Source organism: Mus pahari, chromosome 21 (assembly GCF_900095145.1).
Source record: "Mus pahari chromosome 21, PAHARI_EIJ_v1.1, whole genome shotgun sequence".
NCBI classification, from domain to species: Eukaryota; Metazoa; Chordata; class Mammalia; order Rodentia; family Muridae; genus Mus; species Mus pahari.
Genome location: NC_034610.1, coordinates 55,684,155 through 55,702,442, shown reverse-complemented (window position 1 = coordinate 55,702,442; position 18,288 = coordinate 55,684,155). Strand labels below are relative to the sequence as shown.

The 18,288-nt window shown below is 37.3% G+C and overlaps 1 protein-coding gene across 1 annotated transcript in view; it reads left to right on the top strand.

Annotated features, from left to right (window-relative positions):
* Clvs2 (clavesin 2) overlaps positions 1–11,186 on the top strand; it is a gene marked incomplete at its 5' end in the record, with an annotated part of 14,121 nt that extends 2,935 nt beyond the window's left edge. The window contains one exon of the mRNA XM_021221715.2: positions 9,728–11,186. Within this exon, the coding sequence (XP_021077374.2) occupies positions 9,728–9,815 (88 nt within the window). The remainder of the gene's footprint in view (positions 1–9,727) is intronic.
* Between the last annotated feature and the right edge of the window lie 7,102 nt (positions 11,187–18,288).

Genomic DNA, 18,288 nt, shown 5'->3' with positions numbered 1-18,288 from the left:
CCTCCCCTCTCCTTTCCTTTCCTCTTTCTTTCCTTTCCTTTCCTTTCCTCTTTCTTTCCTTTCCGTTTCATCTTTCCTTTCCTCTTCCCTTTCTATACCGGCTTATAAGAAGCAACTTGTCAAACCAGGATTTAAACCCAAAATTCCTGTGGAGCCCACGTTAGACAGAATATGAGTATCTGGTAAGACTTATTAGGGTGCTCTCTATGTTGAGTCACAGACATTTATTTAATTTATCCCCATTATAATATCTATCTGTTATGCTCTCTACCTGGAGCCACAGACTTCTATTAATTAATACCTGTTCATAGCAGGTGATTATCACTGCTCTCTCTACTTGGAGTCAGTGATAAATATTCCCTATCTAATTGTGAACTTGAAATTTCTCATAATTAATAAGCTCTCTGCCTAGAGCAGCCATCCTGTCTGTTGTGCTCTCTATCAGGAGTCACAGAAGTTTATTTATACCTTGTATCTGTTGTGCCCTTTACCTAAAGCCACAGACTTCTATTAATTAATATCTGCTCATATCAGGTGATTATCACTGCTCTCTCTACTTATAGTCAGTGACTAATATTCCCTATCTGGTTCTGAACCACAGGTGAAATTTCCCATCTTTAGGTACTATACCTACTTATAAGAGGCAGCTTTGTCAAACTAGGATTTAAACCCAAAATTCCCATGGAGCCCACGTTAGACAGAATATGAGTATCCCGTAAGACTTATTAGAGCACTATATCTTTATACCTTCTTCAAGTATCAAAAGGTTGTATTTCTTTCTTTATAGAAATGAATTACCTGGTCCGGAGTCCTTTGTGTCTTTGTCTCCCAACTATTTATTCACAGGGAGAAGCTGAGTGTAAAAAGATCTGAGTTGTCTGTGTCCCTGTTTAGAGATGGGGGAGGCAGGGTAGGGAGTGAAGGATATAGGGAAGCAAACGCAGAAAGGCTCACTCAGGCATAGATGATCTCTGCTGTTGTCTGTAGGCCCCTTAAATCTAGTCAGCTTCAAATCCATACTGCTGCAGCCTTGGTCACTGCCCAAGCTCCATTCAGGGGTTGGGAGGGGTGGGGGTAGGGGGTCAGTGAACTTTTATCTCAGGTTAGTTGAATTCAAATCAATACTGTGGGTGCCATTTTGTTGTGGTAAATCTCCTCCCAAATATACCCCATCAAGGAAAACACAAGACGGTTAATATGATTACATGCTGCTTGCCTAGATTTGGCAGATTTTACCGCTATACTACCATCTTCCACAGCTTATGAGACCCCTTAGAACTTGCAGTTTCTCCAGGCCATGTGCTTCTGCTCTGCTTTTCTAATTCTTCCTCCTCCTCTGCATCCTCTCCCTCTTCCATTTTCTCCTTCCTTTCTCTCTCTCACCTTCTACTTCACCTTTCCTTTTATCTGCTCAATCATCAACTCTGCTTTATTTTATGAATTAAGGTGGGAAACAGGTTTACAGGAAATCACCTGAGTGCTGACTCATTCCTAGTTCACAACCCCTCACAGGAGAACAGATTTAATATTAAATATAATTAGCCCCAGGGCTATCCACAACAATGTCAAACAAGGCCATCCTCTGCTACATATGCAACTGGAGCCATGGGTCCCTCCATATGTGCTCTTTGGTTGGTGGTTTAGTCCCTGAGAGCTCTGGGGTTACTGGTTGGTTCATATTGTTGTTCCTCCTATGGGGCTGCAAGCACCTTCAGCTCCTTTGGTCCTTTCTCTAGCTCCTCCTTTGGGGACCTTGTGCTCAGTTCAAAGATTGGCCGAGAGTATCCACCAATGAATCTGTCAGGCACTGGCAGAACCTCTCAGGAGACAGCTATATCAGGCTCCTGTCAGCAAGTACTTGTTGACATCCACAATAGTGTCTGGGTTTGAGAACGGAATATGGAAGGGATCCTCAGGTGGGGCAGTCTCTGGATGGTTTTTCCTTCAGTCTCTATTCCACACTTTGTCACTGTATCTCCTTCCACGGGTATTTTTTTCTCCTTCTAAGAAGGACCAAAGTATCCACACTGTGGCCTTACTTCTTCTTGAGCTTCATTTGGTCTGTAATTTGTATCTTGGGTATTTTGAGCTTCTGGGAAACATACACTTATCAGTGAGTGTACATCATGTGTGTTCCTTTATGATTGGATTATTTCACTCAGGATGATATTTTCCAGTTCCATCCATTTGTCTAAACATTTCATGAATTCATTGTTTTTAAAAGCTGAGTAGTATTCCACTGTGTAAATGTACCACATTTTCTGTATCCATACTTCTGTTGAAGGACATCTGGGCTGCTATGTATATAGTGGAGCATGTGTCCTTATTACATGTTGGAGCATTTTCTGGGTATATGCCCAGGAGTGGTATAGCTGGGTCCACAGGTACTGTGTCCAAATTTCTGAGGAACCGTCAAACTGATTTCTAGAGTCGTTGTACCAGCTTGCAGTTCTACCCACAGTGGAGGAGTGTTACTTTTTCTCCACATCTTTGCCAGCATCTGCTGTCACCTGAGTTTTTGATCTTAGGCATTCTGACTGGTGTGAATGGAATCCACATCAAAATTCCACTCAATCCTTCATAGAGTTAGAAAGAGCAATTCTCAAATTCATCTGGAATAACAAAAAACCCAGGATAGCAAAAAGTATTCTCAACTATAAAAGAATTTCTGGGGGAATCACCATCCCTGACCTCAAGCTGTACTATAGAGCAATAGTGATTAAAACTATTTTGTATTGGTACAGTGACAGGCAGGTAGATCAATCGTACAGAATTGAAGACACAGAAATGAACCTATATATCTATGATCACTTGATCTTTGACAAAGGGACTAAAACCATCTAGTGGAAAAAAGTCAGCACTTTCAACAAATGGTGCTCATTCAACTGGTGGTTAGTATGCAGAAGAATGCAAATCAATGCATTCTTATCTCCCTGTACAAAGCTCAAGTCGAAGTGGATCAAAGATCTCCACATTAAACCAGATACACTGAAACTAACAGAAAGGAAAGTGGGGAAAAGCCTGGAGCACATGGACTCAGGCAGAAATTTCCTGAACAGAACACTAATAGCTTATGCTTTTTAGATCAAGAATTGACAAATGGGACCTCATAAAATTACAAAGCTTTTGTAAGGCAAAGGACACTGTCAGTAGGACAAAATGGCAATGAACATATTGGGAAAAGATCTTTACCAACCCTACATCTAATAGAGGGCTAATATCTAATATATAGAAAGAACTCAAGAAGTTAGACTCTAGAGAACCAAATAACCCTATTAAAAATGGAGTACAGAGATAAATAAAGAATCCTCATCCAAAGAATGTCAAATGGCTAAGAAGCACCTAAAGAAATGTTTGACATCCCTAGTCATCAGGGAAATGAAAATCAAAACAAGCCTGAGATTCCACCTCACTCACACACTTTCAAACACTGCATTCAAACTTGTATTAACTGTTCAATCTCTCTGTCCAGTCTGTTTAAAGGTAGCCATTTTGTGTGCCAAGCTCTCTCTATCTTTATAGGTTTAATCATCAAAATGTCAATTGTTGAGATAGAATCTATCTTCCTGTTTTGCCTCACAATGGTTTATGTCTGTTTCTTTCCATTAGTGGGTGGGAGAATGGCAGACACATGCTGCATAATTGCCTCTGCTTCTGCTTCCTGTAGCAAACAATATGACTGATTCTCAGGCATTTCCAGACTCCAGGAGAGTACAACATAACAATGATCACAGATAACTCAAGTCTAATCACCATTCATAAAAGTATGTGATTGCTAGCTACCTCAAGGAAGACACAGTTCAGTTGTCATGCTAAAGCCTTTCATGAACTTTTCTCTCACGAAAGCTTGGTGGTTCTTTGCTTATGGTTTTGATTCAGGTAGTATCATTCATGGTTCTAAAAACTCTCCATTCCTTTCTATCTCCTTTCCTCTCTTTTTTAGCTGTCATCTGGCTGTATTTTTCTGCTTATTTCTCTTTTTCCTTCTACCTCTCTCTCTTCCTATCTCTCTGTTTCATGTGTATATGCACACACAAGTATTTTTCTGTGATGATGATGACAATGATGGTGATGATGATATGTTTTGCTCACTACAGGCAACTGAACATCTCCTGGGAGTAAAAGTAAAGAAATGGAATACTTCCCTGCAATCATTTCCTCATGTGTTGACTAGTTTGTCTTTAAGCCAACTTTAGGCTTCTGAGCTCCCTTCAGTTGACATCTGTATACAATACGTATCAGTAAACCTGAGGATTCATTAACCTCCTGAATTTTTGTTTGATAGCTTGTGAAGACTCTGTTCAGTACCAAATTGTATTTAAAATCGGCAAATGTGTAACTAAAACTTTGTATTTCTCCAACTCTAAAAGAATCTCTAAAACAAAAATCCATAAAAGTAATTGCTATTGGAGAACTGTCACCTAAGAAAAGCAAATCTACTGAAACTTGTCATTACACTCCAACTTTTATCATAAAAGGCAAGTAAGTGTGCCTATTTTAAATCAACATATTTATTTCTCACAGAAACTTGCTAAAACAAATTCTCAGTGTTTTTCTTCCCCCTCTCTGTGTTCATGTGTTTGTTTGTGTGTTTGTGTCCACAAGTGTGTATGTGCGTATTTGATTAATAGGGTTCATCTGGAGACTTTCAGATTGTTGAAAAGAAGCTTGTATACTCTTTTATGACTCTGTGACTTGCCTCTCTGGAAGTGAGTTTTATAAAGCTTAGGGGATGTTTTCCCAATTGCCATTTTGTCCCAGTGACAGGATCCATTGCCCTACAGAAGCTTTGCAATTTTATGAGGTCTCATTTGTCTATAGTTGATCTGAGAGCCTGGGCCATTGTTGTTCTGTTCAGGAAATTTTTACCTGTGCCAATGTGTTCAAAGCTTTTTCCCATTTTTTCTTCTATTACATTCAGGGTATCTGATTTTATGTGGAATTTCTTGATCCACTTGGACTTGAGCTTTGTAAAAGGAGATAAGAATGGATCAATATGCATTCTTCTACATGCTGGCCACCACTTGAGTCAGCACTATTGGTTGAATATGCTGTCTTTTTTCCACTAGAGGTTTTGACTTCTTTGTCAAAAATCAAGTGTGCGGGTTCATTTCTGGGTCTTCAATTCTATTCTATTGATCTACCTGCCCTTTTCTGTACCAATATTATGTAATTGTTTTTATCATTATTGCTCTTCAGTAGAGCTTGAGGTCAGGCATGGTAATTCCCCCAGAAGTCCACCTATTGTTGAGAATAGTTCTTGCTATCCTGTTTTTTTTTTTTTTTTTTTTTTTTTTGTTGTTGTTGTTGTTCCAAGTGAATTTGAGAATTGCTCTCTTTATCTCTCTGAACAATTGAGTTGTAATTTTGAAGGGGATTGCATTGAATCAGTAGATTGCTTTCAGTAAGATGGCCATTTTTACTATTTTAATCCTGCAGATCCATGAGCATGGGAGATATTTCCATCTTCTGAGGTTTTCTTTAATATTTTTCTTTGGAGACTTGAATTTCTTGAAATACAGATCTTTCACTTGCTTGGTTAGAGTCACGCCAATATATTTTATATTATTTTTTACTGTTGTAAAGGATGTTGTTTCCCTAATTTATTTCTCAGACCATTTAACAATTCTACATCCAATAGAGGACTAATATCCAATACAAAGAACTCATGAAGTTAGACTTCAGAGAATGAAATAACCCTATTAAAAATGTGGTACAGAGCTAAACAGAGAATTCTCAAGTGAGGAATATCAAATGGCCAAGAAGCACCTAAAGAAATGTTCAACATCCTTAATCATCAGGGAAATGCAAAAGAAAACAACCCTGAGATTGCATCTCACACCAGTCAGAATGGCTAAGATTAAAAACTCAGGTGACAGCAGATGAAGATGTGGAGAAAGAGAACACTCCTCCATTGTTGGAGGGATTTCAAGGTGGTACAACCACTTTGGATATCAGTCTGGCAGTTCCTTAGAAAATTGAACATAGTTCTACCTGAAGACCCAGCTATACCACTCCAAAAGATACTCCAATGTATAACAAGGACACTTGTTCCACTATGTTTATAGCAGCCTTATTTGTAATAGCCAGAAGCTGGAAAGAACCCAGATGTCCCTTAACAGAAGAATGGATATAGAAAATGTGGTACATTTATACATTGGAATACTACTCAGCTACTAAAAACAATGAATTCATGAAATGTTTAGGCAAATGGATGGAACTAGGAAATATCATCCTGAGTAAGGTAACTCAATCTCAAAAGGACATACATGTTATGTACTCATTGATAAGTGAATATTAGAAAAAAAAAGCCCAGAATACCTATGATACAACTCACAAACCCTAAGAACCTTAAGAAGAAGGGAGAACAAACTGTGAATACATCAGTCTAATATAGAAGGGGGGAAAATAATCACTGGTGGTTGAGAAAATTATGGACCTCAGAGGAAGAAAGGAGAGGGAGGGAAAAAAGGGAGGATAGAATCAGGTATTGGAAGAGACAGGAGAGAAGTACAGAGGGTCAGGAAGTTGAATAGAAATATGAAGCAGTGGGGGATGGGGTCTGGGGTAGCCACTAGAAAGTCCCAGACTCCAGGAGAGTAAAAGGCTCCCAGGAACCAAGGAGCGTGACTTTAGTTGAAATAACCAACAAATGGGAAATAAAATCTGAAGAGACCACCTGCAGTAGATAGACATGGCCTCTAGTTAAGGGATGAGGCCACTCACCCATCTCAAAATTTTTAGCCCAGAATTGTTCCTGTTCAAAAAAAGACCATGACATATAAATGGAACAAAGACTGAAGGAAGGGCCATCCAGAGACTGCCCCACTTAGGGATCAATACCATCTGCAGACACAAAACCTTAACACTATGCTGATGCCAAGAAGAGCTTGCTGTCAGAACCCTGGTATAGCTCTTCTCTGAGAGGTTCTACCAGCACTTGACCAATACAGATGTGGATGTACACAGCCAACCATCAGACAGTGCATGGGGACTACAATGGGTGATACAGAGGAAAGACAAAAGGAGCTGAAGCGTATTCAACAATATCAACTAACCAGACATCTCAGAACTTCCAGAGACTAAATCACCAACCAAAGGGTGTACATGGAAGAAACCATGGCTCCAGGTACATATGTAGCAGAGGATGGCCTTATCTGGCGTTAATGGCAGGGGAGGTCCTTGGTCCTGTGGAGGCTTGATGCTCCAGTGTAGGGGAATGGTAGAGAGGTGACACAAGAGTGTATGAGTGGCTGGAGGAGTACCCTTAAAGAGCCAAAGGGGATGGAGGGAGAGGGTATGGAATGGGGGGTTTCCAGAAGGGGAACCCAGAAGGGCAATATCATTTGAAATGTAAATAAGTAAAATCATTAATAAAAAATAATACTTTCATTTCCTTTTATGAAACAATTGTTTATTAAATAAAATGAGTCTTTTCTAGTGAATCTTGTACTTCTTAATAATATAATTAGTTCCATTACATTCATTTTTATTGGGAAGTGCAATTGTAATTTTGCTGAGAGAGTCTTCCTTTTTGGGAGTTAATGAAGTCTGCCAAGAGGCACATGGCTACAGCAAAAAGCAATTTGGTAGAATGCAGCAGGTTGAAAGAAATAAATGGAGGGGCTCTGAAAGTGCATGTGCTTAATGGCATAGCCATTAAAATGGGTTCAGTATGCTGGCTGGTTTTGTGTGTCAACTTGACACAAGCTGGAGTTATCAGAGAAAGGAGCCTACCTTGAGGAAATGTCTCCATGAGATCCAGCTGTAAGGAATTTTCTCAAATAGTGATCAAGGGGGAAGGGCCCAATCCTTGTGAGTAGTCCTCTTTTGGTAGTCCTGGGATCTATAAGCAAGCAAGCTGAGCAAGCCAGGGGAAGCAATCCAGTAAGCAGCACCCCTACACGGCCATGTGCATCAGCTCCTGCCTCCAAGTTCCTGCCCTATTAGAGTTCCAGTCCTGACTTCATTTGGTGATGAACAGCAATGTGGAAGTGTAAAGAGAATAAATCCTTTCTCCCCCCCCCCCCAAATTGGGTTCTTCCTGACACAATATTAGCACATGTCATTCTTTTCTCTCCTTCCCATTTTAATTCTCTTTCCTAATGATAATCTGGAATACAATTCCCTATTACTAACAAAAGCATATACATGTGTGTATGCATATATGTATATATTTTTTGTATATGTATTTATGCATATATGTATATATGTATACATGTATATATCCATATGCATAACTATATATGCATATATGTATATATGCATGTGTGTATGTATACACTTGTCTATGTTTATATGCATGTGTTTATATGCATATATGTATATATGTAATGTGCATATGTATATATGTATATTTGTATGTGTATGTGTATGTGTATGTGTGTATGTATGTATATATATATATATATATTATGTATACACACACACACACATATATATATGGGTTTTTCCAATTATGTGCTTTCTCTTTTTTAATCTGTATTGTTATTGTATATATTTACATTCCAAAAGTTGCCTCCCTTCCTGGTATCCCCTCCCCAAGTTCTTCCTTCCCATATCCCCTCTCCCACCTCTGAAATCATAGTCCCCCACCTGCCCTCCAGTATCCCTCTTCTCCAAGACATCAAGTTTCCACAGATTTGAGCACATCCTTTCTCATTGAGTCCATGCAAGTCACTTTTCTGCTACACATATGTTCAGTGCCATGAACCAGCCCAGTTATGCTTCTTGGTCTTTGGCTTAGTCTCTGGGAGCTTTGAGGGGTCCGGGTTAGTTGACATTGTTGTTCTTTGTATAGAGTTGCAATCCCCTTCAGCTCCTTCAGTCCTTCATCTAACTCTTCTATAAGGATTTCGACCTCAATCCAATTGTTGATTGTAAGCATGTACATTTGTCTTAGTCAGTTGCTGGTAGAGCCTCTCTGAGGACAGCCAGGCTAGGCTCCTTTCTACACACACAATATGGCCTTAGTAATAGTGTCAAGATTTGTTGTGCACACATGGGATGGATCTCAAGTTGGGCCGGTCACAAGATGGCCTTTCCTTAAGTTTCTGCTCCATTTTTGTTCCTGCATTTCCATATATGACCTGACCAAATAAACATTTTTAACTTAAAAACTTTTAACTAATTTTTGAAGTATACAAGTATGTGGTTTCTTTTATTTGGATACTCAAGTGGGAAATAACAAAATTACATTGAAATTCTGATGTTTTTGGTTGACATAGTAATTCAAATTAAGAGATGATAAAGAAATAAGTTATAAATATTTTTGATTTGTCTTATAGGGTATTTTAAAGCAAGAATTGAGCCTCTTACTGATGTCAAAATCATCTTCCCATTAGTTTTTCCATCCAGAAATATTTTATCAGAAATTATATGTCCTATACTAGAAAATGTCAGTAGTTCAAAGAGAATATTCTGGTTCAATTGTCAGGAGAACATCGATCTTATTATTCTCTGCATAGAAAACTTTGCTGTTCATAACCTCAGAGGCCAGAAGGGATTGTCTGTTCACTCTAATGCCAAACTCTACATGTACGGCATCCATAGTTCATAAATCTCTTGATGTGGGGGAAGAGAATTCAGGGCCATAGGGGAAGCAGTGGTGAATTAGAGAGAGAGAGAGAGAGAGAGAGAGAGAGAGAGAGAGAGAGAGAGAGAGAGAGAGAATATTTGAGGGTAATTAGTGGGGCTGACTCATTGACCTTGGCATTATTCTTTCCAGATCTCAGTCAGTAGTGGACCCTACAGCACTGAAACGAATGGATAAAAGCGAAGAAGAAAACATGCAGCCTTTACTTTCTCTGGACTGAGAACTTCTCCACCCCTACACCATGGATTAAAAATGGGAGGTCCTGGTTTTCAGCAACAGGGACAGCACTGTGGGATTGACCTGCTGGAAAATTTTACTCATGTTCGTTCATGTAGCATATTGCAAACGACATCTGGCTTTCACATTTGCCTAAACCATGGGTGCCCTGGGCTAGATTTTAAAAAGTCAGTAATTTATTCTGTAAGTGCCAAGTTCTTTGTAAATACAATATCGTGGTCACATCTAGTTTGTAAATTTTATTAGTAATTTAGTTTGGGAAAGATTGACTCACATGTTTGAACCAGTGATATGGACTACAATAAGAAGCTTAAGGACATGTAACCTATAAAATTTAATTAAATGTATCCCTGTTTCCTATGAAGCCATATATCTGCTATCATAGTGATTATTTAAATGTTTTCCTACAAAACACTGTCATTATTCAAATATACTTGGGTCACAGCAAGGTTAATTATCTCTCAGAAATTGTTATTATTAATGTTCTCCTGTTTAGTGATTTTTTGTTTCAGAGGAACTTTTCTGGAAACATCACTGGCTGCATTCTGAAGAAAAAGAGTGGCTGATGAGCTGGAAAACCGAACCAAATGGGAGCTCTTCTCAGTTGTGTGATTTAGAGGTCTTTTTCAAGAAAATGTGTTTCCCCACTTAAGATGAGGAATTCTAAAAAAGAATGTGTTTTTTTGTTTGCTTTTGTTTGTTTGTTTTTGTCTAAATGATTGTCTTAACAATGTTCCTTTACTTAAGTTGCCATTGTAACTCCTGTCTGAAATATTTTAGAATATATTTTCACCCAAAGTAAATGAGAGTTAGTTCCTGAATCATTTTGACAGACAATTTTGCACATAAAATTTGTCACTTACAGAAGAGGGCTAATTTCAGATCATTGTGGAAGTGTTGAAAATATAAATATTTACTTACAACATATATAGTTTTATTGACTTCTAGTAAATTCTTGATATGATGGGTTTTGAGATATCATAGAAAATAACTGTTGGTGACATAAATAGAAATGAAACCATTTGACAGACTTCAGAACACATACTCAAGGGATTTTAGTATACCATAAAAATGAAATCTTGAATACCTGTCATCTTTTTTTATTAGATATTTTGTCTATTTACATTTCAAATTTTATCCCCTTTCCTCATTTCCATTCTGAACACCACCATCACCATTCCATCACCCCCCTGCCCACTAACTCACCTACTCCTGCTTCCCTGACCTGGCATTCCCCTACACTGGGGAATCAAGGCTTCACAAGACCAGGGGCCCCACTTCTCATTGCTGTCCCAAAAGGAGATCCTCTGCTACATATGCATCTGGAGCCTTGAGTCCCTCCATGTGTACTTTTTGTTTGATGGTTCAGTCCCTGGGAGCTTTAGTTAGTTCATATTATTGTTCCTCCTATGGGGCTGCAAGCATTTTTAGCTCCTTTGGTCCTTTTTCTAGCTCCCACATTGGGAACTTTGTGATCAGTTCAAAGGTTGGCTGAGAATGTCCACCAATGAATCTGTCAGGCACTGGCAGAACCTCTCAGAAGACAGCTATATCAGGCTCCTGTCAGCAAGCACTTGTTGGCATCCACAACAGTGTCTGGGTTTGGGAACTGTATATGGGATGGATCCCCAGGAAGGGCCTTTCCTTCAGTTTCTGCTCCAAACTGTGTCTCTGTATCTTCTCTCATGGATGTTTTGATGCCCCCTCTAAGAAGGCTCAAAGTGATCTTTCTTCTTTAGATACATGTGTTCTGTGAATTGTATCTTGAGTATTCCAAACTTCTGGCCTAATATACACTTAATAGGGAGTGCGTACCTTGTGTGTTCTTTTATGTTTGTATTACCTCACTCAGGATGATGTTTTCAACTTTCATCCATTTGCCAAAGAACTCCATGAATCCATTGTATTTAATAGCTGAGTAGTATTCCATTGTGTAAATGTACCACATTTTTTGTGTCCATTCTTCTGTTGAAGGACATCTGGTTCTTTCCAGCTTCTGGCTATTATAATTAAGGCTGCTATGAACATAGTGAAGCATGTGTCCTTATTACATGTTGGAGCATTTTCTGGGTATATGTCCAGGAGGGGTATAGCTGGGTCCTCAGGTAGTACTATGTTCAATTTTCTGAGGAACCACTAAACTAATTTCCAGAGTGGTTGTACCACCTTGCAATCCCACCAGCAATGGAGGAGTGTTATTCTTTCTCCACATCCTTGCCAGCATCTGCTGTCACCAGAGTTTATGATCTTAGCCACTCTGACTGGTGTGAGGTGGAATCTTAGGGTTGTTTTGATTTGCATTTCCCTTATGACTGAGGATGCTGAACATCTCTTTAGGTGCTTCTCAGCCATTTGGTATTTCTCAGTTGAGAATTCTTTGTTTATCTCTGCAACCCATTAATTAATAAGTTTATTTGATTTTCTGGAGTCGAAGTTCTTGAGTTCTTTGTATATATTGGATTAGCCCTCTATCAGATGTAGGATTGGTAAAGATCTTTTCCTAATATGTTCATTGGCATTTTGTCTTATTGACAGTGACCTTTGCCTTACAGAAGCTTTGCAATTTTTTCCACAGGGAAAAGGTTTATTGGAGGGGCAGGGAAGACAAAGTGGGGTGACGAAGAAGAAGAAGGAAAGAAAGTGAAGCTTTGCAATTTTATGAGGTCCCATTTGTCAATTCTTTATCTTAGAGTATAAGCTATTGGTGTTCTGTTTAGGAAAAATTTCCCCTGTGCCAATGTGCTCAAGGCTCTTCCCCACTTTCTTTTCTATCAGTTTCACTGTATCTGCTTTTATGTGGAGGTCCTTGATTCACTTGGACTTGACCTTTGTACAATGAGATAAGAATGGATTGATTTGAATTCTTTTAAATGTTAACCACCAGTTAAACCAGCACCATTTGTTGAAAATGCTTTTTTCCCACTGGATGGTTTTAGCTCCTTTGTGAAAGATCAAGTTTCCATAGGTGTGTGGGTTCATTTCTGGGTTTTCAATTCTATTCCAGTGATCTGCCTTCCTGCCAGTGTACCAATATCATGCAGTGTTTACCACAATTGCTCTGTAGTACAGCTTGAGGTCAGGGATGGTGATTCCCCCATAAGTTCTTTTATTGTTGAGAATATTTTTCTCTATCCTGGGTTTTTTGTTATTCCAGATGAATTTGGAAATTGCTCTTTCTAACTCTATGAATAATTGATTTGGAATTTTGATGGGGATTGCCTTGAGTCTGTAGATTTCTTTTGACAAGATGGCCATTTTTACTATATTAATCCTGCCAATCCATGAGCATGGGAGAGCTTTCCAAATACCAATACTCTTCAAATTATTCCACAAAATAGAAACAGAAGGTACTGTTAGCACCAGGATACTCCAAGCCCTGGACTAGCCATGTGACCCTTGACCTGCATTGCCAGGACAATGACTTTCGATCCCACAATCCACTTGGCTCAGTTCCCACCCTCACTGGTGTGATGTCATTTTCTGTATAAAATAGGAAGCCACCCCTTCCTCTTCTCCTCTTCTCTCCTCGCTCTTCTCTTGCTCCTCTTTCTTCTCTCCTCCCTCTTTTCTCTCTCTCTCCTCTTCTCTACACTTCTACCTGCTTCACCGTCCCCCTATTCCTGCATAATAAACCTCTCCCATGTGGAAAACCTTGCCCTGGTCTGCTGCTTGATTTATCCGCTCAAAATATAAAAGGTACTCTACCCAATTCTTTCTATGAAGCTACAATTATTTTGATACCTAAACCACACAAAAACCCAGCAAAGAAAGTGAACTTCAGACCAATTTCCCTTATAAATATCAATGCAAAAATACTCAATAAAATTCTTACAAATCAAATCCCAAACCACATCAAAATGATCATCCATCACGATCAAGTAGATTTCATCCCAGGTATGTAGGGATTGTTCAATATATGGAAATCCATCAACATAATCCACTATATAAACAAACTCAAAGGAAAAAAGGAACACATGATCATTTCATTAGATGCTGAGAAAGCATTTGACAAAATCCAACACCCCTTCATGATAAAAGTCTTGGAAAGTTCAGGAATTCAAGGACCATACATAAACATAGCAGAAGCAATGTAGAGCAAACCAGTATCCAACACAAAACTAAATGGAGATAAACTTGAAGCAATCTCACTAATTTCAGGGACTAGACAAGGCTGCCCACTCTCTTCCTACCTATTCAATATAGTACTTGAAGTCCTAGCCAGAACAATTAGACAACAAAAGGAGATCAAAGGGATACAAATTAGAAAGTAAGAAGTCAAAATATCACTATTTGCAGGTGATATGATGGTGTATTTAAGTGACCAAAAAAATTCCAACAGAGAACTCCTAAATCTGGTAACTTCTGCAAAGTGGATGGATATAAAATTAACTCAAACAAATCAGTGACCTTCCTCTACTCTAAAGATAAACAGGCTGAGAATGAAATTAGGGACATGACTCCTTTGACAATAGTGACAAATAATATAAAATATCTTGGTGTGACTGTAATTAAGCAAGTGGAAAATTTGTATGAGAAGAACTTCAAGTCTCTGAAGAAACAAATTCAAGAAGATCTCAGAAGTTAGAAAGTTCTCCCATGCACATTGGTTGGCATGATTAATATAATAAAAATGTGTCATCTTAAAAAATATGGTTTTATTTTCTTTTCAAGAATCAAAAAATCTCAATGTGACATATATACCAGGCTCATGTTTTCTTTTGACAAAAGGCGAAAAGTGTAGATGACATCTTGCAGATGTAATACAAGCTATGGATAACATTGATACAAGTTATGGAGAACTTTGACAAAAATATATATCAGTTTAAGTCTAGACTCAAATTTGTATGTAATTTAAAGACTTATTTCACAAATTGTATAATTATACCCAATGCTAAATATCTTAATTTAAATGTTTACTTCACGTGTAGAAAGGCTCATATGCTCTTGGCATGATGAATTTTGAGATTGACAATTTACCACTTTTCATTAAAATGAAAATTATCTCCAAAAAATTTTGAAATCCAATATATGTAAAGGCATCTCACAGTCTTGACATAGACAGTAGCCAAAATCCATTTATAATTATGCAGCTCCAAATATCAAAGTTGAATAATCAAATCAATTCATAATAACATAGGCTACTTAATGCTTACAAAATTCAAGGATAATGAGTTTTTTTTTAAAGTCCTTTACTCTTAAAGTGAGAATGACAACCTTCAGTTGTGTTCAGAGTATTAGTCATTGTTTTAGTCATTGGTCTGGGTAGTCTGTCCAACCTCATGTCAGAGATTGGAATGAAATGGGGGTTAAAAGCCAAGGCAATTCTATTTGAGAAGAACTGATGCAAAATTCATTGATGTTTAAGTTGTCTACATGACATAGATTCTCTTATAAACATTCATCTGGCACAAGGAGTCATTAGAATAAAGCAAGAATAAGGTAAACACAGACAGGCAATCTCCTACTCTTGACATGCATCATTTCTTGACAGTTTTTTTCAGAATTCTACCAGCTTCAGAAGTCACCCAGCATGGTCTGCATCCTTCTCCTATTGTAATGTTAGTGTCACATATAAAAATAACTAGTATCATCTACACTCTCTCTTAATTCCACATTTGGCATTGCCAGGCATCTGTTCCTCTTCACATGAGCAACTGAAAGATGACTAGATGGTATAGAATGCCTTTAAAATGAATGATCACATTAAAACAATGATGACTTTTGATTTTCTAGCCATGGGTTGAAAGATTTTTAGTTAAAGGATATTTATTCAAATTTATAAAATTTGTTCAGACAAACTTTCCCACTTGTAGTGTTTTACATCATATGCTTATGGTACATGATCTAGTGAATAAACATTCTAGTATTCTTTTACAGTAGATGGTCTTGATGGATTCTACTCTTTACTTTGACTCCTATAGTTTGCCTTTTAAATTGTCTCATTACTTTACATTTGTGAACTTCAAAGAAATACCACTTCAATTTGGAATAGTCCAGTTGACAATTGTTCTGTACTTTTAAAAGATGGTGATGGGCATCCACCCCAGTCCTGAGTGTACCAGGCATGTACTCTACCCTTGAGCCCTATGCCAAATCCCAATTTATTTTTCACTTTGTCTGTTCCATTGTTTATATCCTTCAATTGTTTCAAAAACAGCTGCTTCCAAAACTGGCTTAGAAACAAAGAATATTTCTTACTATGTTTTTGGTGACACAATTTCTTGAACACTAAATAAGGTAATATAACAACATATACTCTAAGGAATATGAAGATGTGCCTCTTTAAATAGATGAAAGCGTCAGTAATGACATACTCAATTTATTTGCACTCTCAAAAAAAACAAAACAAAACAAAAAAAACAAAAAAACCAACATATGTTCTTCAGTATTGTAAAGGTACTTGAAGAAGGATATCCAAGGATATGGTTTAATTATTTTCATACAGAATTGTCTGTTATGCAAAATGAAAGCAGTAACTGCAACCAATGCTATTTAATGTTATAAAGGTATTAAGTAAATTTTTTCAAGCAAGGTGGTGAAATGGGGAAATAGTTTGCATTTGTGTGGGCAGAAGCATTCCAAAAGCCAGAAAATGGTCATTACATGTATTAAATTTTTCATATCCCTAAAGAGCAAAACCATGTAAAATGTTCTTATTAATATGGATATGCAAGTCACATGGTTCAATCAAGCTTTTAAGGTTTCTGTAACAGTCCCAAGGGAACAGAACAGAGAGTATATACCATGAAAAAGGAGTCATTTAGGAAAGCTTTAGAACCATAGCAGACTGTTTCTATTTCCACACACAATTTTAGGTTTATCACCATGCCTATGATCCTTTAAGGATGTTTTATTAAGAAAGTCTGATGAAAGACTGTATATCTACTGCTTTATTAAAATCTTCCTGGTTGGGTTGGTTCATATGATTCCCTTCTTTCATTGAGTACATATATATTAACTATACCTTGAAAAGATGCCATGAGGCATGATGGGATTCCAGAAAGATTATCAACACACAGAATAAAATGATCAGACCTAAGTCTCGGCATGTGCTAATTCAACTATTAGCATATACAGTATTGATACTTGACATCAGTAGGCCATAGGCATTCCAGTTTAGATATGCCATTCTGCTATGTGCACAAGGAGCCTGAAATAGCAGTGCTCTTTCAACTTGTGAGGGTGCTGATAAAAAAGGCACACATGGAACAAATGGACTTTCTTGTTTTTAGCTGAGAAAAACAGCTTCCAATGTGCTACTGTAATGACTGGTCATTGCTCAGGACTTCATATTGGGTAGATAAATAGAAATAAAATCAGGCCTTGCCTTTGCAGCATTATTAGCTCACTGACTGACTTTACAGTCTGAAGAAGAGTTTTTGTGCATCCAAGATTTCAGTTCATAAAAATCCAGAGGTATCTTAGTCCCACATATACTGTTATGAAGATAGTTATTATATATATATATATATATATATTCATTCCTCTCTCTCTCTCTCTCTCTCTCTCTCTCTCTCTCTCTCTATATATATATATATATATATATATATATATATATATATATATATATATTCCACCTAGACTCTAGATAAAAACAAAATTTTATTTCTAAGGAGTGAAATGCTCAAATTAAACCTATTGTTCAAAGGAGTACAAATGTTACTACAGAAATAAAAATCATTTAGAAACCAAATTGTTATAATAACTGCATTTTAGAGCAAGGGTTGGCAGATATTGACAATGTAGAGGCATTTGTCATTATTTGATTCAGTTTCAGATCTCCATGCAAATTTTTCTGTACTTTATGTTTTCAGAATTGTTGATTAGGACATTGTTATTTTTGTGAATAAAATAGACATAGATAAAACCTAACTAAAATTAAACAATATCTCTAGCATGACCCAGTCCTCAACTATTTTGAAAAATCTCAAAGATATCTACATAACTGATACCATCACAGGTTCAAGCCATTGTGTTATTCCTGATCTAGTTTTGTTTCAGACTTTGTGTTATTGCATGATGTTTTTTCTAGCTGCAAATTTTTATAAGAAACAAAATATATTTAAAAATAAAGCTAAAATACATATTCGTTGTCCTTAAGACTCCAATAATATCTACAACAAAATTATCCAAGTGTTACAAAAGTTCCAAACACTTTATTATTTGGCTTAAATGTATTAACTATTTCTATTATATATTGTTTGTACTCCATTTACTATTTGATCTCTTGAGGGAGTTCTTTGTGGCAAAGCATTATGATAAAACATATCTCTTACCTTCTAAGAGACTAAGAGTTTTGCAAGGACTTCGATAATTAATACTATACCTTGAGGTCACTGAAGATTTAAGAATGCTATCCTCTTGCCTTACAAAAGCTTTGCAGTTTTATGAGGTCCCATTTGTCAATTCTTGATTTTACAGCACAAGCCATTGGTGTTCTGTTGAGGAATTTTTTC